At 44.2% G+C, this 22,911-nt stretch overlaps 2 protein-coding genes across 3 annotated transcripts; one reads left to right on the top strand and one right to left on the bottom strand.

Moving 5' to 3' along the window:
* The first annotated feature begins 1,954 nt into the window (after nucleotides 1-1,954).
* LOC4337193 (VQ motif-containing protein 11) lies at nucleotides 1,955-2,850 on the top strand. Its single transcript, XM_015779126.3, has one exon. It carries the CDS (start codon nucleotides 2,094-2,096, stop codon nucleotides 2,700-2,702), a length of 609 nt encoding a protein of 202 aa, XP_015634612.1. The 5' UTR covers nucleotides 1,955-2,093; the 3' UTR covers nucleotides 2,703-2,850.
* Nucleotides 2,851-6,668: 3,818 nt separating this feature from the next.
* Nucleotides 6,669-19,807, bottom strand: LOC4337192 (protein REDUCED CHLOROPLAST COVERAGE 3). 2 transcript variants are annotated; one of them, XR_001545391.3, is made up of 23 exons: nucleotides 19,576-19,807; nucleotides 18,874-18,935; nucleotides 18,489-18,581; nucleotides 18,121-18,193; nucleotides 14,991-15,296; nucleotides 14,847-14,905; nucleotides 14,603-14,734; nucleotides 14,427-14,468; nucleotides 13,789-14,322; nucleotides 13,503-13,693; nucleotides 12,855-13,344; nucleotides 12,547-12,609; nucleotides 12,077-12,178; nucleotides 11,667-11,987; nucleotides 11,496-11,588; nucleotides 11,297-11,398; nucleotides 11,060-11,164; nucleotides 10,816-10,949; nucleotides 10,270-10,453; nucleotides 9,525-9,656; nucleotides 9,323-9,435; nucleotides 9,173-9,246; nucleotides 6,669-8,554 (listed from the first exon to the last, which is right to left on the bottom strand). XR_001545391.3 is itself a non-coding variant. In XM_015780251.3 (23 exons), exons 1-23 carry the CDS (start codon nucleotides 19,658-19,660, stop codon nucleotides 6,890-6,892), a joined length of 5,163 nt encoding a protein of 1,720 aa, XP_015635737.1. In that variant the 5' UTR covers nucleotides 19,661-19,807; the 3' UTR covers nucleotides 6,669-6,889. The 2 variants fall into 2 exon arrangements, 1 of the variants encoding a protein (XP_015635737.1); XM_015780251.3 differs by having other exon boundaries at nucleotides 9,173-9,254.
* Nucleotides 19,808-22,911: the final 3,104 nt, after the last annotated feature.

Genomic DNA, 22,911 nt, shown 5'->3' with positions numbered 1-22,911 from the left:
TTTGCACGGCCTTGGCCGCAGCATCTCTGGTTGGGCCGAGGCCTGGGACTGCGAGTGGAGTACTTGTACTTTCATCTTCGCGGACAGTAGCCGCCAACAGGTAGTACTAGAGCCCACGACGGAGCGGCCCCGTTGCAAAGACCGGACGGGGCGGCGTGTCTCTCTCTGCTTGGATTCTCTGACGTTGCCTACTTGCCTCCTGGGAGCACGTCCGTCGGGTAGGCACTGGAGCGTGTCGCCGACACTTTCGACACTACCCACATGCTTGCTTGCAGCTATACGCCTACTGTACAGTTCACCTGTATACGACTAGTGACTACTGCCACTGTGCCACATGCTGCTAAGGAACTGTCAAACGGAGCTATCCATTAGCCAATCCGCCATACACAACAACAAAAACACCAAAAGTCCACAACAGAGATGCATGCATACATGATATACCCATCTTAGAGCCTTAAATATTTGTCCCAAGAAAATTAACAGCCACTCATACATCCTAACTGAATGAATGAATGAACATGTGCAAATGACACCAACAGTATGCACGTAACCGGAGCCGCCGTGACGAACTGACGACCTAGCCAGTTGACCATGCATACCATCGACAATAATGAGCAACCTAACAACGAAGACATACACCGGCCGGCCGGAGACGATCCCATCCGACGACACTGAAGAACTGAAAGCACAACCTAAAGCTACGTACATGCAGAATGGTCGACAGACAGACAACTCGACACACACCCATCAAGCGGACAAACGCCTCTGGCCCCAGCCTCTGACATGCGGGCCCCACACGGCCACCCCCGTGAACACGGGGGGACGGCGACGTTACGTGACAACTGGGCCACACCGGCCCACGTACGGGGCCCCATTCGACGTGGACAACGTCGTCCCTGACAGGTCAGCTCCCATGCAATCACACCCACGGAACACCAGACACGCACACCCCGGCGACGGCGACGACAGCCGCCGCCGCGTGTGGCCGCACGGCGCGTCCGGCGTTCGACGCGGCGCAGATGATCCGAACCCCAAGCAAGCAAAACACCTTCTTGTTTCCCCCACGCAAGCGTCTGATCCGCCCCGGATCTTCTGCAAACGCGTCGGCCGGCGGCCACACGTATCAACATCGTTTGCCTGCTCTGAGCGATTAATTAGCAGTACGTATACTTGTAATTACTACTGCTCGATTACTCTTAATGGTGAGTGAGTTTGATGGCTACGTATGTGTGCTATCGCACACGCCATGTACACCAGTATTGTACGCTTAACGCGTTAATTACTCGCTGATTGACACTAACATGACATAATAAATATATATGCTGATATCAAGGTATATATTAATGCATCTTGACGTTTACTAATTTATTTCCTTCTGCAAGGCGATATGCAATTGTACAGTACCCCTGCTGATGATCTGAGCACATCATTTAAGCTAAGCAACCAATTAAGTGATCGACCAACCAATCTGTACACATTGTCACTGTACTGCAGTACTGACGACGTCCCAGCTGCTTAAAAACCTGAAGAGCTAATTTCTGAAGTAGTCTGAACCCTGAAGAGATGGAAAGAAGGGACACCGTAGCAACCCGTCGGCCGTATCGTGTGTTCATAAGTATATACCTGCAATTCACCTGAATACCTGATGGACCAGTGGACGATCGATCAGGGAGAAAAGATGCTTCATGGCTTTGCATTGCATGTACCGTACGTAGCTGGGCCAGATAGATATAGATGGATGGATGTGAATGGATGTGTGTACATGTTGCTAGTTGAGTTTGTGAGTAGTCGACGTCGACCATAGCAGCATGCATGTACGTGAGTATGTATGCAAACACTGTTAGCTAGCAGTGATAGATGGATGCGATCGATAAAGAGATGCAAAGGTTTTGAAGCTTTAATGCCACCCTTTCTGTCCCTTAAAAAGCTTACCTCGCTCGCCCATTCTACTTCCATTCTCTTCACACCATCACATGTAGTGCGTGTACTCCTAGAGCTTAGCTAGAGCTAGCTTCCTCTCGTTGATAGCTTGATACATCTCTCTCGATTCGTAGAGAGTTTGGTTGGTTGATAGCTAGCTCGACGGCGCGGCCATGGCGGCGGCGTCTCATGCGCCGAGGTCGGTGGTGGTGAGTTCGTCGTCGCCTGCGGCGGCGATTGCCACGGCCGGCTGCGTGGTGGACACGAACACGACGTTCGTGCAGGCCGACCCGGCGACGTTCCGGGCGCTCGTGCAGAAGCTGACGGGCGCGCCGGGGAGCGGCGGCAGCAAGCCGGCGCCGGCGGCGCCGGTGATGAGGAGGCCGAAGCTGCAGGAGAGGCGGCGCGCGGCGCCGGCGAGGCTGGAGCTCGCGCGGCCGCAGCCGCTGTACTACAGCCACCACCACCACAGGCTGATGCACTCGCCGGTGTCGCCCATGGACTACGCCTACGTGATGGCCTCCTCCTCCTCGTCGTCGTCGTCCTCGCTGCCGTCGTCGTCGTCCTCGCTGTCGCCGTCGCCGCCGGCGTCGTCGTCGTCGTGCGGGGTGGTGGTGATAACCAAGGAGGAGGAGGAGAGGGAGGAGAAGGCCATCGCCTCCAAGGGGTTCTACCTGCACTCGTCGCCGAGGAGCGGCGGCGCCGGCGACGGCGAGAGGCCCAAGCTGCTGCCGCTGTTCCCCGTCCACTCCCCCAGGAGCTCCTCCTTTGCCAGATCTTAATTTATTAATTAATCAGCCTTAATTATCTTGTTAATCCCGGCGATGCCATGCTTAATTAATCCTTTGTAGCACCAAGCTATCTATCTGTATTAATCAATTAGATGATCAATATATCAATCCATGCAACATCCATTGCTGGTTATGATTAGGTCTTGATCAGTTAATCAACTCTCTGCATATCTCTACATTAATTAATTTCAATTCAATCAAAAGTAGTAGTACAAGCTACTCCTGTGAACCTGTCTAGGTTTCCATGGAAGCTTCAAAACATGCATGTTGCGAATCATAGCCAGAATGAAGAGGTTCTTCAATTCATGAACAGCAGTTAATGCTTTCTTCTCTGCACGATCTTGTCATGTAATGAGCTAGTCAACTCGCGAGAGCTACACAAGTTGGGTACTTTTCACATGCCCATCTTTTAAAAAGAAAGAAAATAGTTATTCAGATCATGCTGTTCAAATCAAGCAGTTTCAGCGTAAGTTTCGAGCATATCAAACGTACTCAGGCGATCTTGCGATCATGTTTGGTCACAAAAAGTTGGATGGGAATCGGATGCCAACGTCAAGTTTATATTCTCCTCTCAGCGACAGCAACGTGTATGTGCTACACACGTAACGTACCTTGCGGTCACTAGCATGTGGGGACCCATGAAATTGTCAAGGAACACATATAAAACATTCAAATAAAATTAAAATATGTGAAAAAAAACGCAAAGATATTTAGTCACGGGTGCCACGCCGCTGCTCTGCAGATGAACAATAAACGGTTTCGGATGCGTGATGCATTGATTAGGGTTTTGTGTGACAAAAAACAGAGAATACTTTTACCATGTTGAAGTGTATATTTAAGGATAATGGCTTGTTTAATTCTCAACTTTTTCTTCAAATTTCTAACTTTTTCATCACATCAAAACTTTCCTACACACACAAACTTCCAACTTTTCCATCACGTCATTCCAATTTCAATTAAACTTTCAATTTTAGCATGAACTAAACACATCCAATGATTACTAGTTGGCCTAAAATCCATTGTAGTCTATACTGCTATACCAACATATCATTGAGTTAGTTGCATTTTAGGTATCCTTTCGAGGGAGGAATTTCAAAAGAATTAAACCAAATATATATGAAAATATTGTACTGAGTGTTTCAAATTAAAAAAGCCACAAACTAGTCACCGGTCCATCCAGGTTAACCAATCACACTTGTCAAACTTCTGATTTAAGAGTGCTCGCTTATTTGTCAGCATATGTACAGTTCTCTCTTGGTTTATACCTTCCTACTACTATATATAATATGTTTGATGGTTGGCTCTTGGGGGTAGACAAGAAGAAGGGTAAACTCATACTTGTAGGAGCTTCTGCCATATGTTGGGCTCTGTGGTTGACTAGGAATGATATGGTTTTTTACAAATCACCATCTATCTCATATATGCAGGTAATTTTCAGGGCAACATATTGGCTCCGATTTTGGGCACAGCTGCAAATGTGTGAAGATGATCGAGAGCTTATGAAGGTTGCATGTCGTAGGCTTGAGACAACGGTCATGCAACTCCTTGCAAACTATGGATGGAGATTCAGAAATAGACTTGAATAAATGTGCTCTCCTTATTTTAGTTTGATCTTTTATTTTGTTGGGTGTGTTTAATTCATTTGAACTACACTCAGTGTTTGGGTGTTACTTTTGTAATAATTGGCTGTAACTCTGATGAGCAAAGGCCGGGATGTTTTATTCCATTATCTAAAAAAAATATTTTTCTTCGCCGGGCTTGGTTAGTATATATACACGTACTCCCTCCTAGAAAGACTTTATTTCTAACTCTCAAACTTTATTGAAAAGAAATCGTTTCTACATTACCTACTCTTGATTTATAAATTAAAAAAATTACTCCTTTAATATCTCGGAATGACTATATATACGACTGCACCTGTCCGACCTACATACGACTTTACATAATACTAGGTTTTAACTTGTTTTGACTGGGTCCACATAAATGCTTATGAACTATGTGATGATTGGTTCGGCGATTCAGTCGGATGTATAACACTACTATTAATATCTCTTACGACCTACCATTATCACTAATTCTTCAACTAATAGCTAAAATTGAGTGATATATTGCGGGATGGAGGGGATGCTGATACATGTAGAATCGAACACAAGTAACCAAGCCTACCATAGAGGGGGTGAATGGTAGGGAAAACCAAAAACCCAAAAAAGTTACCCTCAAATTGATGGAGATCTTGACGTTGTCCTGTCACCACCGATCCAACTGCCGTAGCCTGTCCAGTCATACCGCCGCGCTGCCTTCGGTTAGACCGTCGTACTCCCACTGGTTAGACCGCCGCCTTGCTATCGATCAATCCGTCGGGATCTAGAAAACACGTATCGACGAAACTTATATCAACTTTATTGTATCAATATGTGTTTACAAAGTGCACCTAAAGCACTCCTCTCTCAACTCACGAACTAGGATTAAAACCCTAACTTTTCTCTCTCAAAAGTCGATGTGTAATAGGAGCATCCAAGAGTTAAAAATTAACGGTTAACTACTTACTAACACAAAAGCTGGAAGTTATACTTTCCATTATTCAGGAAAAACGCATACAATCAGGAGACCAGTTTGAATGAATAAGCTGATCCGTATCTGATCTCGCACGTAAGCAGGCGTAAGTCCGAGCCCACGCGTGCACACGTACACACACCGGCGGGGCCGCCATGGGAGGCAAGCGAAGCAGAGCCCAAAGCTAGCTCTGATGTGCATGCACAACCTGCAATAAATACCACATTTCTTGTCACACTTCTGATGGATCAATCAGTACAGAGACCCGGCCGGCTTCAGGACAGGAGTGTGTATATGTATCTCTCTCGTTGCTTGCGTTGCGTCGTCGTCCCAACCGGAATCCCGTGACTTAGCTATAGCTATAGTAGATGAAATTAACTACACAGCTCCGAAATGCTAGCTACAACTATTAATTAGGAGTTCAGACTTCAGACACACGTTCATGCTGCACCATGCCATGCCAATGCCATGCCGTCCTCTGATCCTCTTCTGAATCTGACTCCAACGCCATAAATAAAAAGTCTCTGCAAGCTGTAGTGCAGGCTTGCAGCTGGTATAGCTAGCATGGCACAGCAATACAGCATCATGCGTAGCATAGCAAGGGGCAGCATGCAGGGGGGTATCTCTGATTCTGCTGCATCCACGATGCAGAAATTCAGAGGTGGATGAAGCGAGCAAGACGGGAGGATATGAATGCGTCGCATGCTGCATAATGTGCCATGCATGGCACGGCATGGGCCGTGGTACGCAAGGGAAGCAGGAGGAGAGTAGTAATGTAATGGGGTTATGGACTAATGGCTGAGCTAGCTATTGGCCAGGAGGTGAATGGATGCATATGCTGCTGCTGCCATCTAGCTGCCGAGTTGACCTCGTAACGAGAGTTAAAGAGAATGAGAGTATGGTAGTGGTACAGGTGCAATTGCTACAGCTTACTAACTGTAAACCAATTCACGTCTGGTCTGCTGCTGACTCTGCTCCGTCTCTGCTCCGTGGAAGCTAAATTAACTGTGAAAAAGCATCCAAAGACCACACCACACTGAGCTGATCATAGTTTAAGCAGAGAAAGTCAATATAGAAAATGACTCGAGTCAGCTTTGAGTTTACTCCTAGTACTAGTAATTGCAGTCATCAAGTCCTTATGGCAGACAATTCGGCTAGTGCACATCATAAAGAATAGCGGCTACTCCCTAAATCTAAAAAATATAGCCACTTATAATATTTAAAATTTATCTCAAAATATTGCAGGTTCAATTTTTTCTCATTTAATTTCATATACTTTCCTAAAATCCGGGTCTACTCTAAAAATCACTATATTTTGAAACGGATAGAGTAATAAAAAGGAGCTCTACACTGAAACATCTGCTGCTATATCCTATATGATTCTGTCACAGATATAACTACACATGACACAAATATATTTTATTCAGCGCTGATGCGGCTGCTACCCCAAAATTACAAAATTTATTACACAAAAGACATTGCGGAAAGCTTTGTACAGTTTCACTACATGCTCTCGATCATCTGGATAGGGTAAGACTTTTGCTACCAAGCGTCTAAGCTAAGTAATTAAGCGATACCTTTCTTCCAAAATATGGCGACTCCCAAAAAGAGATCTACCGGGACCTTTAGCTGACAGAAGTGCAAATTGACTGCTGGGAATAGAGACCATGTATGGGATGCACAAAGTGCTGCTTGCTTCTTCTACGTTTTGAAACTACTGTAAATCCTTCTGTATCCTTCTCACTCTTAGGTACCACGGTGGCCTTCTGCTGTTTGTCAAGCTCTTTGCGACCTGACGGACTCTTGTTTATGTTGTTGCTGCTCTGTGCATTACCAGATTCGTCTGGTCCACTTGGTTTTCTGTCCGATTCAGCTCCAGTGGAACCTAAGCTATCATGTACTGACTTGACGATGAAACTGAACAAAATCTGCCTTGCCAGCTCTGTTTTGCATGAGTTTCTCAAGGCATCTTTCGCTCTGTTTTCCTTTCCTTTGCATGGGCTGGTGCTCTCACCTTGAATTGCTTGTTCTGCTGCAGGCATACCAGCCTTTACTTCATCTGATGTCTGTGGTGCCAACAGTTGATCTGCTGAATCAGTTACAGAAACATCTGCACTAGGCTCTCTGTTAGCCACATCAGGTTGTTGCGAAGTTTTTCCAGGCACAAACTCGGCAGCATGAGGATTCATGGTTGGGGGGGAGTTGCTACCCCTCAGAATGGTGCTCTGGCTGTGTGCGTAACCCTGTTTTCTTTGGAAGGTATGCCCAGTACGGTAGTACAATGTGGACCGAGGACCACGGGGTACCCTAGTATCAATGGCGTGAGGGAGAATCTCCATTGGTTGACTTGGTATTGGCTGAAGAACGACGCTAGCATCATATATTGCCACTGTACTGTAAGGGTGCGACATCGATAAGAGTGATCCAGGATTGAATGGAGGCGCTGAAGCTGAAAGCTTGCTTCCACCTTTTTTCTTAGATTCAGTTGGGCTTTCATCACTGTTGCTGTCCGGAGCTTTTTCATCATTGCCGATTTCCTCTGGTTCACTTGAAAGAACCTCTTTGCTGCTGTCATGACTTGGCTTTTCCTTTTCTTCATCTTCATCTGTTAACTTCTTATCTTCCTCCTCAGATGACACTATTAGATCAGTATTTTGTGCATTATCCTTCTCCTTTGCTTCCTTCTGCTCCAAAATCGGTTTCAAGACTGTGCCAGGGGGTGACACTGCTACATCTTTGTATGATACCAACTTGGAAGCTATAGTAGCAGGTCTGTTAATTCCTGAAAGCTTTATGCCTCGTTCTGGTTTAGATATAGCATTGAAAACCTTATTTTCAATATTGCTGGAATTCCCATTCACCTTGTCAGTTTTTAGAAAGCTGCCAAAGGAGAGCTGGCTAGAAGAGTTTATAACATCTTCTTTATCTCCTTTCATGTGTTGTTGTACACCAGCCCTATAAGCAGAACCTGTGCGGCCATCTTCCAAGCGATCAACCATTAATTTAGTGAGAGCGGGCCTTCTGCGACTGCTTTTCTTCCGTACATTTGCAGATCGTCCACGCAAATTAGCTGCTTGCCACCCTTCATCAGAATATTCTTCAGGTGATAAAGGATCAACTTGCTTCAGCTCATCATGGATAGCATAATTTTCTTCTGATATTGCTGGAGGGTGTGCCTTCGATTTTACTTGTTGAAACTCCTCTTTGTTTGCTTCATGAGGAGATCCTATGTCGTGCTCAAAGCTCTCCTTTTCTTCAACTAATTCACCTTGATGGGCTCTGATATTATTCTGCATTTAATACTATACAAGGTGAAAAGGAAAGCAAAGGGTAGTAAGGGTAAAATAAAAGCTTGCATAATGTTTAGGCAACAATTGAAACCATGACATCAATGGACTTCCAAAATATGTATATTGTGATTCCCAATTCATGAAGCATATTAGAAAACAAAGGATTAAATATCCATATGTAAAGGGAGTTAAATTCCCAACTAAGAAGAAATTGTGTTGTCAATTCATTGCTAAGTTAATGGGTTGAACTGGAATCATCTGGATAAATGCCTGGTATCAATGGACTAGCTGTGGATGCGGGAATATCTTTTCAATTCTCATAGTTCATGCTCCAACAATGACTGGTGGGGATAACTGTCATGGTTATTATGTCAGTGATGATGGTTCATAACCTTTTACTAGTTTCATGAACTGGATAGGATTGCTGATTTGCTGCCAGCATATGTTCATCAGTTCATATACCAGACATCCTATATGGAAGTTATTGTGCCAATCCTATTCTCATCTAGACTTTTCATGAATACTGATGGAATTGTCTCCACTGTCCAGTGTGCACTTATCTCTTCTGACTACATTTTAACAACAATAATTTTGAAAAAGTAGGCATGTTATAATCACCTTTGCACGCCTGCCCTTTCTTTGTGTATCCCTCTCTTTTCTTTCCTGATCCGGGCTTATGTAGTCAAGTAGATCTGATACACTGGAAAGATAAATGTTTCAATCCAGATCATCACAGTTTGCGACTGATAATGCACAGTGTATTCATACCTAAGATGTCCTTTGCTTGCAATAGATGAGTCAGGTTTTGGGATGCCCCTTCGGGCGGCCTCTTGTTGTTCTAATGCTTTTGACTCAAAATACTCAAGCCATGCAGCAGCATCCTGCAGCAGGAAAATTATCATGTCTAATAGTCCAAGAGAACATAGCAGTATTTGGACTCGTCATTGCATATTTTGAAGGGAAAAAAAACCTGAGTTCGAAGGTCATCTTGTCCTAGTTTCTCCTGAAGTATCTGTAAGGTGGTCTGTTCATGCTGAACACTCAAGGAGTATGCATCCATCATTGAGAGGGCTATGGCTATGGCATGATAGCTCGCAGCAGTCTGTTGTTCAAAGAAATGCATGAAAATTCATGTTAACTGAATCACGGGATCATATGCATAACAAATACGCCATTGAAGTTGTCCGTAGTTACATGCATTATGTCAAACGGATTGAAATATACAGAAAAGACTGTTTCTGTGGGTCTAGACATCAAAATAAACCTTTCCTTAAAAGATACAAGTCATGGTGGCGCGGGTACTACTGAAACAAGATGCTAGTTTTGAAATTGGATATGCAATAAACAAGTTGGATAGGAAATTGAAAGAAACTTAAACAATTGCTCATGGCCTTTGAGGGACAGCAATGGAGAATATCTAGGGATATTAGAGCTAAATCAAAAAGTTTGCTTCAGACATAGATACTTATGGGACATTTCTACTGTATCAGAGGTGTATATGTCTAATATCCTTAATAAGACAAGTATGCCGCCAATGCCAGTACTTCTGCAGAAATATTGGTGCAAGAGATAGTACGCATGGAATTGATCTTACAAGACTGTACTTTAATGCACATCAATCAAGTCCAACAAAAAAAACAATTAGATTATTGTTTCCAGGAAAACAGATAAAGCTGTGAAAGCACGGTAAGAGAAAAATATGTAGTTTTGTTTACCTGAATGTGATCAGCTCCTAGCAGTCTCTTGTTGCACTTCAGTGCTTCATGCAAGTACCTGAGAGCGACATGAACATTTCCCATACCTTCTTCCATCATAGCCACATTTATGTATGTGGCAGCTGAATTTGGATGTGAAAGCCCACAAGAAAATTGGAGTAGATATAGTGCACGGTTGACATACCTTTAAGAAAAAGATACCATTAGCGATACAAAAAACAAAAGGCAAAAAAAGAAAGATGGAAGATGAGTTTTGACAATATTGTCAAGCAAATATGTGCCTTCAGCAAGTTTCCGTGCAAACCACAAGTAACAATCATGGACAATAATGCAAAACAATGCACAGTTCAAGTCTACAAATTAATACAGCCATAGTGCCGTACAAATGCAGTAGTATCCATTCTACAGGCAATATATTTAATGCATGTAATGGCTAGAAATGAACCAGCGTAACGACATTGTGCATGATAGTAATACCAGCTACAAGCCAAGTCATGAAACTAGCTTTTGTGTTTCCACAACAAAACACCTAATAGCAGCACTTACTTTAGAGCCATTTCGATGTGCTGGAGACGGTAGTAGAAGACAGATAAATCCCCGTAACTCTTCATAGTTTCTGGGTGGTCAAGACCTAGCTCTCTTTCATTGATATCAAGTGCCTTCTGCTGATATATAGTTGCCTACAGAGAAAGAACAGAAGTCTAGTGAAAAATGCAGTTGCCAAACATTGTGCCAAAAACACATCACTATGCAGCAGATAGAATACAGCCCACCAAATTCATTGAAATACCTGATTAAAATCTCCAGTATGGTAAAGAACTACAGCAAGAAGACTGTACGCATTAGCAGTCAGCCGATGGTATGGACCACAAACTGCTACAATTTTGGACAACGCCTTCAAGAAAAGAAAAAAAAATAGTTAATGAAAGAATTTAGAATGGTAACTTCACCCAACCAAAGCAGGAAGAGAAATATTTTAGCATAGCTGTTAAACAACGTACAGAAAAAAGAACTGATTATTGCATACCTTTGTTCCGAAGTTGACGGCATCATCAAGTTTTCCTTTATCCAAAGCCATCTTTGATGATTCTAATAAGTTTCGACCATCAATAGAAGAGTACACCACATGCTGTAAGAAGCGCAAGGCCAAAGCAGATCAAATCAATATAATTATTAATTCAGGTGGTGGGGAAAGTACAGTGGTAAGTTTTCTGATAGTGTCCTACCTTGCATACAGGAATAATGTTAACTATGTCAGATTTGTCAAATGGATTTGGGCTATTCATATCATAATCTCTCGCAACCAACTCAAGTCCAACCTGAGAAATAAACATATTAATTATGCATGTTCAGAAACTGTACTCTATGAATGTTTTGGAACACACTTTGGATTGTACCTTACTGCAAAGACCTCTCAGAATGATAAATTTCCGCAAGTGTGCAAATTCATCTTTCAATTTCCAATTGTACCTTTTAGAAAGGAACCTCTCTACCCATCTAAATCTCAAATTATGTTCACTATGTGCATCTGTTTCAGTGCCACTTTCAAGTCTTGGGCATCCAAGTAAAATGTTTAAAGTCTCAGCAATAGCTGCAGACATATTTTGCATGTCATCAACAGCTGCAATAACAGCTCGAACAATGTGCTTAAAGGACCTAATGACCATTTCATGGATGCAAATTGACTGGATATGTGGAAGCTTCTCCGCGAGCTCTACCTGTTTAATTTATATATAAAAAAAAGGTTATTCTGGAAATTCCATCCAACCATAGAAGCAAAAGTAATTCAGAATAAATTTAAACTCACCACACGGCCTAAGGAGCACATATTAAGACCCCTTGTGTGCATGAAATCGGTCATGGTTCTTCCATCCACAGGAGAAAGTTCAAGGGAAGCAAAATCAGCCACCTGTCATTATTTTATTCCAAGAAAAAATTAACTATCTATTATGGGCATCAAATAATAATTAAGAAAGTTTAAGACAACATAAAAAAAACATTGTTTTTTTTTTCTTCTTTACACGCAAAAATTTTCAAGAACTGTAATTCTTTTGGACTTTGTGGTGCGAATTGTTAATGTGGATTGACTACTTCCTCAAAATTACAAATGAACTAACTGAACATTAGTACCATAACTAAACTACTTACTACAACAATAAACAATAAACAATACCAATGCCAGCAAAAAGCGACTACTTTGTTTTCAGAGAAGAGAGTGCCGATTAAAATGTTCGAGAATTTACATAAGGATCTCCAAATAAACAAGGCAAGGCTTACCAGCTTTGGAAGCGCAGTATCATCATAGAATTTATGGGCCATCATAGTGAGCTCTTCAAGGGACTAGTTCAAGAAATAACAAAGTTAAGTATTAAACAGCAAAATAACCAATATATTCCTGATTACTGGAAAAATACAATGCTGCGCTTCTGCTACTACATCATATTCAGCTTAACACAAGGCTTCTGGTGAAAATTTTAACAGATTAGAACTTTAATCCCAAGCAAAATAGCATGTATGAGCTTACCGGACATAAAACTAAATTGTTCAGACCATATTGATTGATGAACTGTATAGCTATAAATTACCTTTTGATGAAGTCCAGCTCCCAGATCCTTAAGGCGACAGAAATCATCCTCTGACATCAGCTTGCTAATATCAGTCTCCTTGGTGTTTTCAGATTCTTCCATGCCATTTATGACAGAGCAGTTACTGTCAGAGTCTTCCTTCTCAGACATAGCACCTTCAACATGGCATTCTTTCTTTTTAATTTTCTTTAGCTGTTCAAAGTGCTTACCAAGACCTTTGATAGTTGTCTCTTTTTCAACATGTCCTGCATTTTTCTTGTCCTCAGATGCCGGCGAATCCTTTTTCTGCAAGTTTTGCAGCCAGGATGACCCAAGTTCCCATCTGATGGTTCTAGGATTATTGGCAGGCATGTTCTCCAGCTTCATCAAGCTATCTTCAAGTATTTTGCGCACTAGTTTCCTTGCATGATTATCAACATGAGACTGCGGAGTAGGACACTGAGTACTAGCGATGTCTGAGTTGACAATTTTTGGCAGTGATATTCTTAGACTGAAACACACATATACAGAGAGAGAGAGAGAGAGAGAGTTGTGTTAATGGAACATTATTGTGTGCCAAATGTAAGAAAAACTAGTTACCAGTGAACATTATTTTCTCTACTGATGAGCAAGCATGTGAATAAGTTTACATGGGAACATATATCAAACCTGTTAATGTTCAAGGCATTAGAACCTCCATCTGGCAAATCATCTACATCAACATTCGAAATTCCATCGAGATGATCACAGATATCACTGGTTTGTTTGCCACCATTTCCGTCCTTTGTGCGCCCTGAAACCTTCACTGTTGCTGTATATCCACAATGTTTAACAATAACCACTCCGAGTATTGAGGTGTCCTGAATGGTAATCATGTTGGTGGAAATCGGTAATTAATATTAAGGACAAAAAATAATTTGAAAAAAAAAGAGATATGAAAGTAGTATGCCACCACCTTAACAACGACACTTTCATCAGAAGTTAAACCTTTTAGAAGATTTCTTTGTGATATATCCATAGAACCGGTTTGATAGAGTGCAACTCCATCAACTTTATCCTCCAGCTTTAAACTAGCATCAGCCTGATCCCTCTTTACAGTTATAAGCAAGTCACCAACACGTTCCTCGATTGCTAAAGAACCATCTAGGCCAGCTTGTTGACTAGTTGAGTTCCCAGACAGATCAATGAGTCTCTGTATTGTTGATGCAGCTCTAAAAATTGCTGTATCTACAAAGAGATTGTGTAAAAGAAAAGCCTTCCGGTCTCTGATCACCCTCCCTTCCTCAGTTTTGCATGGCATTCTAGCCAAAGTAGAAAATTCTTTTGCCCATCGTCTTCTGTCATACTTTCCATCTCGCCCATTGCCACCCCCGTTTCCACCCCAATTCTCATCCTCAACTGGTAATGCTGGGCACTTTGTAGCAGAATCCAAGTATATAGGAGGAATAAGCCATGTGTTTGCACGAAATCCGTATGGTAGATTCCCAAACTGGAGATGCAAAGAAGTATCCTTGTCAAATTTAGCATTTTACTTGACTAAATCTACGGTATAAGGGGGAAAAAAAAAAAGGAAACAGCATTTACTATAACCACCTTGTTGTGATCCAGAAAAGCTTTCATCAGTGCATCATATGCCTGTGCAAAATGAATTAGAAGACATCACTGTCAGATAAGGTCGGCTGTATAGTTAGCCAAAAACAAACAGGAGCAGAAAGTAAATCGAGCAACGCGTTATACATTATACATGTTCAGGATTCATGGTTACTCACATTGGCAAATGCACTGCTGAGCTGTTGCAACAGATCCACCAAGGAGTGGCTCACGGTGTGCGGCTTCCCTGCCGAATAGAAGCCCTTGACGGAAGCAACGATGTGCAGGAGCTTCCCATTGCAAACTTTCACCTGGCCACACATCAACTCCCGTCAGTGAAGTGCGTAGTCATAGACTCATCGCGGAGTTGGCTACTGCAGATCAGACGAACTCTCTAGCGTTCTGAGAGACATCGCATCACACCTCGATTTCGAAGTAGTCGCCTTCCTGAGAAGCGCCATTGCTCTCCTTCCTCCTGATAACTGCACACCGCAACCACGCGTCAGTCCAACCCCTAGTTCCACGCCTCGCAAAAAGGGGGAAACGCGATGCAGCATTCGGCCTTACAGTGGACGGGCGGGGTGAGGTGGGCGAAGGAGAGGAAGTCGTAGAACTCGCCCAGCCTGGGCGGCGGACGGATGGCCGCCATGTCGTGCGCCTCCGATATCGGCGGCGCCTGGGCGGCGCCGGCGCCATGGGCGTCGGGGGAGGCGGCGAGCGCGGGCGGTGACGGCGGCGTCGCCGGGCGCGCGTGCTTGGACGACTTGTGCTTGGCGCCGTCGCGGGGCTTGTTCACGAACGCGGTGGTGCAGGCGACGATGTCCAGCAGCCGCCGGACTTGCGCCGCCGCCGCCGCCTCCGTCGCGTACTCCTCTGCACAAAAAGGCCCATGGGCTCGATTAGCTCTACCAAAATTCAGGCCCAATAGGCCAAGTGCTGGGCTTCCCTTTATAAATGAACAGGCCCATCAATTCTGGAACAAATAAGCGAAGCAATTTCTTTTGTTTTTTTAGCAGCTGCTGCATCATATTGAACAAAAGTCGTCGAATCAAATCAAAATAGAATAAATCGAATTCAAATGTAAAAATAAAAAAAAAATGGCTTAAGACTGATGTTCATCCACAGGAACGTGGCTGAAGTTTTGATACTCGTGTCATAGTAGTAAGTACTATCACCGCTATGTCGCTATTCTATCACGTTCCCAGCGGTGTCAGCGAGTTAGAAACACATGGCCAACAACGTGATTTTGACTCATGGCATCGGTACGACCGGTAGCAGGTCTAGCACGTACTGTACTGACCAGTATGAGTCAGTGACCACCTAAACACCAATACTACAAACAAATGTACAATCACAATTCACAAACCCGTCGATTCGTCAGAAGAGTGGCGAGTAAAATAAGTTAGGCACTTGAGCTAACGCCCAACGCTGATTCCAAGAGGCGTCCTTTTGTCCCGTACCGGCGTTTAGGACAGGACAACAACCGGTGAGCCATTAGCTCAGACCTTGGAGCATACAACAACTACAAAATCGCATAATTCTGCAGTAATTAATTGTACACTAGTATAGCTTTCAGTTCTAAATACCATATGAGACAGACAGCAGGTGGAGCACTATGTTCAGTTAATTAACGAGCATGTATTTCCCAAAGCAGAACAAGAGGCTCTGACCCACTAGAGAAGTGCACAAGACGGACTTCGCCTAGGCAACTAATCAAGCGCTATCAACGAGTGAAAATGCCCTTCCAGTTTGTCCAAATGCCACTTTGCACTTGAATTTCAGGTTTTTTTTTTTAAAATGATGGACTACGGTAGCAGTAAAAGCAAGTGCATTTGACTACGAGCGCGTGTCAGACCAATCGGTCAGTCATCCCCTTCCTCGTACAGTCTTACGCACTAATCAATCGTTAAGTTCTATGCTCGTTTTCGTCGTCGACACAGACACATGGTCGCATGCCACGACCATCGCTGCCACACGTTTCGTTGAAAAAAAACCATACGAAACATCACCGGCATCCGTCAGCGAGTGTTTGGATCCAGGGACTTAACTTTAGTCCATATCTGATCTTTAGACACTAATTTAGAGTATTAAATATAGACTACTTACAAAACTAATTACATAAATGAAAGCTAATTCGCGAGACAAATTTTTTAAGCCTAATTAATCCATAATTAGAGAATATTTACTGTAGCATCACATAGGCTAATCATGGATTAATTAGGCTCAAATAGATTCGTCTCGCGAATTAGTCCAAGATTATGGATAGATTTTATTAATAGTTACATTTAATATTTATAATTAGTACACATCCGATGTGATAGGAACTTAAAAGTGTTTTTAAAAGTGTTTTAGTCCCATCTAAACAGGGCCTCAGCTTATTAGCCGGCGTGCGCGCGGGGGCGTCCAGGTTCGGTTCAACCGCCGCCTCCTTCCTCCCGGAAACTGGCAAAGCCGCCGTGAAACGTTCGCGCGGCGACGGCAAATGCGACATCGGCAGCGAAAGAGACGGGACATGTGTGTGTGTGTGGAAAAAACACCTTAGCCGCCCCGCCCCAACCAACCGCGGAGAGGCAGATCGCGCGACGACGTCACGGCCACGATCTATATCTCCCATCGGCTACAGATGCGGCACTGAAACCGGCTACCATTTGCTGCTAGTATCTGAGGATAACGGTAGAGACCCGAGATGTAAATCACATTTTTTTTGGTCTAAACAATTTTATGCTAAGTGTCTGAAACAGGATGCGCTGCTTCTAATGTCTGAAACTGGAGGCACTATGCAAAGCTGCTGCTGCTGCCTGCCTGCACGTCTCGCTGTCTAAGTGGCAAGAATTATGAAGTATAATGAACTAGATTGTACTCTGTGCTCCTATCTAACTCACTGGTGTGCCAGTATTGGGGCGTGATGGAGGCGCATGACTGCATTTACAAGGAGTCGTGGGAGGTTGCACCTTAGCATGCGAATCTAGTGATCTAGTCATATGTGTGTGTTTTTTTCTTCTGAAGTTTATTCAGCCGAAAGGCCGGCGCGGTCCATGCTCTTCGATTCAATGCTGTGCGTCGACAAACAAGGCTGCATCTATGTGCATTGTGCCGTCCCAATTTGAATAGATTATGATTTTTGAAGTTAGGTTTGATATGATCTACCGGTGAGTCAACATTAACAAAAACCACTAGCTTCACCATCGGACAACGGCAAACGCATGTTCAGACTTTAGAGCTTATGAGAAACACTTAGGGGTCTTCCAGCTAGCTCCACAAGATGGTGGACTAGACGACCTAGATTTGAAGCCTCACCCCTTCTAATTATTTGATATTAGGTTCTTCCCTAATATTAGCAATATTAGCGTCAGACTTTAGAGCTTTCAGTGGAAAAATCCGGACCGTTGGTTGATTAATCATTGATGGCAGACTGTTTGGACACTTGGACTGTAGCATAACACTGTCATGCTAACAGATTGTGCCACACGGTACACCACAAGCTCAAGCTTAATTTTGTCCTCTCGTCAGGTTGCTTCGTCTACTTAAGCATCCAACTAATTATGTGTCCTAATGCCAGCTACCCCACCTCGATCATGTTATGTGAAGCATTCCATGTTGCCAAGCGAAAAAAAAAGAAAGGAGAAAGAAACAAAACGAGCAAGGAAGAACAAGTGAAGAGCAGCTAGCGTGCGGATTCTTTCACCATGGACCGTACCTTCCACGATGGTGAGAGAGCATGGTTTCAGCGACACGATTTCCACGCCGTCCTCCAGCCGCTGCCCTCGCGTCTGCGTCATACATCACACGCTTCACAAATTCAGACTTCACCGAACACAGCTTATACAGAATTAGTTACAGAATTAACAGCATTGCAGCACACATACATTAAAAGTTACTGTCCTCAAATTAATCCCGGGTGAATTCCAGAAGAGTAGCAAAGAAGTGGCAGATAATTAAGTAGTAATTAACACTTTGACTTAAGAGTGGAATGATAGATGCTAGTACTAGCACTGCAATTGAATTATCAGTAGATACTGCAAGCACTGCAATTGATTGAATTAGCAGACAAGAAGCAAGCATTACCACGTGCGAGAGCGAGTAGTTTGTCAGGTGGCACGTCTCCACATTCGAGCCCAGCAGCTTCCTCACGTCCAGAACACGGTCCGTAGATATCCCCTGAACACACACAGAACAAAAACAAGATTAATCTTTTCACTCAGGTTCACTGTTCCATTTCAAAGGCTCAATTTCCCGGACTCATTGTGAGCATGCAGTGTGGAGTAAGTAATAACTGGCTTTGCAGCTCATTGCAAATAGCTGCAGACATTTCAGTTATCAGAATTAGGCCCCCTTTTCCCAAAGATACCAGTTTCTGTTCACTTTTGCTTGTCCTGTCCATTGTCCTTTCAGGTATTTTGTGTGTTCATGTGTGCAGCAAGTACCAGCCAGCTAATGCAGCCACACATACCTTGAGTGTAACCTGGGATTCATAGGGAGTGACAACCGTGACGTCTATGGCACTCGGCACAACTGCAAAAACAAGAAGAACCCAGCATCATACCAACAGCTGCAGAAAAAAACCTTAAAAACGGAGACGGCGACATCATGTCGAGGTGAAAGTGAAAACAGAGTATTCATCTAGAGCTCGCAGAACGCATGACTCAACCGCACGACGGTGTGCGTTACACCAAGGAAAGAATCGGGCCATGTTGCTTGGAAGCGAACGAAAAGGATTAATGGAACAAGAGAAGGTGCAAAAAAAAAAAAGACAAAAGACTAGTAGTAATAATCATGAGCACAGAACACGAAGCTAAACACCAAGAAAAAAGCGCTTAAACAGCAATATAATCACCGAAATCAGGAGTACGAATAGGCAAGAAAAAAGGAAGAGAAACAAAAGCAAAAGAAGGAATAAAGAAAAGATTACCGCTACTAATAGCAGAGAGACCATCGTCTTTTTTTCACCCTTTACCCATGCAAAAGAACCCAAGCCAGAACAGCAAACACACACAGATTACAGCAGCAGCAGCAGCAGCAGCGAATTCAATGTTCGCAAGAACAAAGCTCCTCACACGGCAACAGCAACACAGCTTCATGCCATGAAGTGAACTCTATGCCTTTGCAGAGCACAAGCGGTTTCGAGCTTCCAGCAACATGTACTACACAATACCTTTCTCTTCCTTCTTCCTCTTGTCGCCTTTGCCGCCGCCGCCGCCGCCCCTGCCCTTGCCACGGCCGGCGCCCTTGGGGGCCATTGCGCCTGAAGCTCCAAACCCAACAGCCACAAATGGAGCGTCGGCCCGGAGCCCTGAGGGGTTTAAGCAGCAGCAGCAGCAGTAGGAGAAGGAGGAGGAGGAGACGGACGCCTCGACGACGGCTTCGCTCGTTGGAAAGTGAAGCGCGAGGTTGGGGTTGGGGAGGAGAGGGAGAGGATATAGGATGTGCGGCGTGCGAGGGCGCTCATCTGAAACCCACGGATTTTCGTGCGATCCCGGCCTCTCGTTCTCCTGCCTCACCACCGATAGCGTCCGCCGCACGGGGCCCCACGTTTCGTGTCGCGGACAGGTGGGGTCCAAACCAACACGCTACGTATCACGCTTTCCGGTGTCCTGCACGGCTCAATCAACGGCTCAGCTTACTCCACCCCAAGTACAGAAAGAAAACTCTGGCTTGGTAATGACTAATGACAACAAAAGAAAAGCTGTGTGATACAGGCTGCTGCACAGGTTGCATTGCAGTAGCGGCTACCATTCGACGGTCACGAGAGAGCGGAGCACGGCGACAAGCGCGGCTGTGGGGTACGTGACGCGAGGGCTCACCTCTCTCTCTCTCTCTCTCTGTCTGTCTCCTGCAGCGGCAGGAGAGGAGGGAAGGCCAGATGGCTCACGGCTAAGCCAGGGCCGGAGCTGTTCGATTCACCGGCCGATCCGAGGCGCCTAGCTCTGACGCTTCTGGCCACTATTCTCTCCTTCTGTTTGTCAGTGCGTCTAGCAACAAAATGTAACAATATAAAACCAGAGTTTAACGCAGTATAGCACTACGAATCTACATTAAAAAATATTGATAATATAGTGCTATATTTTAGGACGGTTATATGGTTTGTGTAGAGTTCTTTTGTGATTCGGAGCACGTTCTCTTGGTCATAGTAGGTTTCTTAGCTAACGTGATAATTCAGTTTGGTGATAGGATATCCATGGTGAGGTTAATTATTAGCCTGGAGAAATCATTCAGACCCGATTGGGACATGGACGGAGGTGAACATGAGAAGAAGTCAGAGATCCTACCCCCGTTGGTACCTCAGTGGAATTTCAGTAGGGCGTAAAATTGCTTGCCATGTTCAGAGAATGTGGTGCGTTGTCGATGGTTAACTGACTGACGTCCATCGTGAAATTGTCCTCTCTAGCTCTTGAGACCTTCGGGCGATTTCTCCTTGGAAATCAATTACCGAAGGACTTGCCTGATGGTAAGTTGGGCCGAGTTTGGATCCAAAATTTTTCTTTAAATTTTTAACTTTTCCATCACATCAAAACTTTTTTACACACACAAACTCCTAACTTTTCCATCACATCGTTTCAATTTGAACCAAACTTTTAATTTTAGCGTGAACATACCTGGATGGATTGAAAACGTGGACTGCATGAGCCTGAGATCGAGACGCAGTACAGTTTTGGTTTCCTACACGCATATACGCAGTCTGGAATATTTCTGGACACCTCAAGCTAGCTAGTATCACATTGTCAGTACTGCGATTTGTGTACTACCAGCAAGGTGTCACTCCGGTTGGAGTAGATGACAACAAAGCCAGGAAGAGTCCAGTAGATTGATGGGTTAAAGTTAAACACATATAGACACAAGCTAAAAGTTGTTTTTGTGCCGGAAACTGCTTCACTAATACGTGTGGCAGCTTGTAGACTTCGAAACAAAAATACACCTGCTACTGCTATCTATCTCTAAAGGGTGCAAGCAATTGACAGACGATGAACAGTCTGTATAGCATGTATGTACGCATGCCGATATGTCATATTAGTACGGGGCAGGCAGATGTGCTGGTTCAATCGGCGTGACACTAGAGTACCACATTATACTGTTTAACAAGCTGTGATTCATAAGAAAAATACAAAGCCCGTCGATTCAGATGTTATTAAAAGCAAGAAACATAACGATGTCGCTTGCATCATGACAAAATCAGATTTGACGCATAAAAATAATAAGTTAGTACATTTAGGCATAGCTAGCAAATAGCTAGCCTGAGGTAAAATATAAGAAAAGGACCACCTTAATTTGGGTATCTAAATCTGATGGTATTAATTCTGTAATTCGATTCCCTTAAGAAGCACGTCTTTTCCATTATGTGCCATTGTTAAAGCTGGCTGGGATCATGAATGCTGTCAAAGCTTTACCAGATTGCGACGTCGTGCGCATTACTGATCAATTAACAAAGCCAGGTGAAGAGAATCATCTGCGTGATTAACAAAACAAAAAAGAAAGAAGCATATGTTTTGTGCCTGATTTTTTTAGCCGGGAGGAGCGTGCCTCTACCCGTGGGGCTCGGAGCTTGGTTTTATTGGGCGCTGGATGAAGCACACGATGATGCTCTGTTGGTATCGTCCAAACCTGAAGCGAATCTGCCCAAGGTAGGAAACCCCGGGATGCTCGTGCGGCTCGTGTCCTGACCTAGAAATCTTTACTCCTGCATATTTTATATCAGCCGTAGCTTTCAGAGTTTCAGAAATGTTACAGAATACTCCATGCTTGGTACTACAACGATGTCTTCGTTGGAGATTTTCATGTTTCGTGCATGATTCTCGTTGGAGGCACGGATCTATGCTGCAGATTTTTTTCATGCCGAATCGGCATGACGGGAGTAACACGATGAGGCGGCGTACACAATGGGTTCGTCTTATGTCGTTAGTTCTTACGTCTGACGACAGCATTCACAGATTTCCTGTATGCTATTTCTTCAGAAATTTTACGATCCTAAAAGAAAGTACATGTAGAGCGGTCTTACTTATATCTGTAAACTTAGAGAATGCATGTTTAGATCCACGATCTCGTTTTAATGTACCATCTCAGGTTCAATCCGCGCTTGACCAGGTCTGACTGCAGTACATTTGCATTCTCCCCCCTCCTAAATCCCTCTGTCGCAAACCTAAATCCCCAAAAATCCCCAAACCTAAATGCCCTCTGTCCACTTCCCAGGGAGAGAGGGCGACCTCGACGACTCCGGGAGAGGCGGCGCGGAGCTGGGCTCCACGAGGGGCGTCGACGCGGCGGGGGCGGCGGGGCTCCGGGATAGGCGGCGCGCCGCGCGCCTCCGCGAGGGGCGTCGGCGCGGCGGGGGCGGCAGGGCTCTGGTTCGTGGCGGCGTGGCGCTGGGCTCCGCGAGGCGCGTCGACGGGGCTGTGTTTGTCATGTACTGAATTTGAACCATGGACTGTGTTTGTTTCTGTCAAAAAATGTGCTTGCCAGGCTTGAAATGTCATCTAATAACATCACTGTTTGATAC

Source organism: Oryza sativa, chromosome 4, assembly GCF_034140825.1.
Source record: "Oryza sativa Japonica Group chromosome 4, ASM3414082v1".
Classification (NCBI taxonomy): domain Eukaryota; kingdom Viridiplantae; phylum Streptophyta; class Magnoliopsida; order Poales; family Poaceae; genus Oryza; species Oryza sativa.
Note: the sequence above shows the minus strand (reverse complement) of the source record. Positions and strands in the feature narration are given on the sequence as shown.

Coding starts and splice junctions, on each gene's coding strand:
- LOC4337193 (XM_015779126.3), top strand. CDS start 2,094: ATGGCGGCGGCGTCTCATGCGCCGAGGTCGGTGGTGGTGAGTTCGTCG.
- LOC4337192 (XM_015780251.3), bottom strand. CDS start 19,660: ATGGCCCCCAAGGGCGCCGGCCGTGGCAAGGGCAGGGGCGGCGGCGGC. Junction 14,906..14,990: donor CCTCACCCCGCCCGTCCACT/GTAAGGCCGAAT, acceptor TGCGGTGTGCAG/TTATCAGGAGGAAGGAGAGC. Junction 9,436..9,524: donor AAGATGACCTTCGAACTCAG/GTTTTTTTTCCC, acceptor TTCCTGCTGCAG/GATGCTGCTGCATGGCTTGA.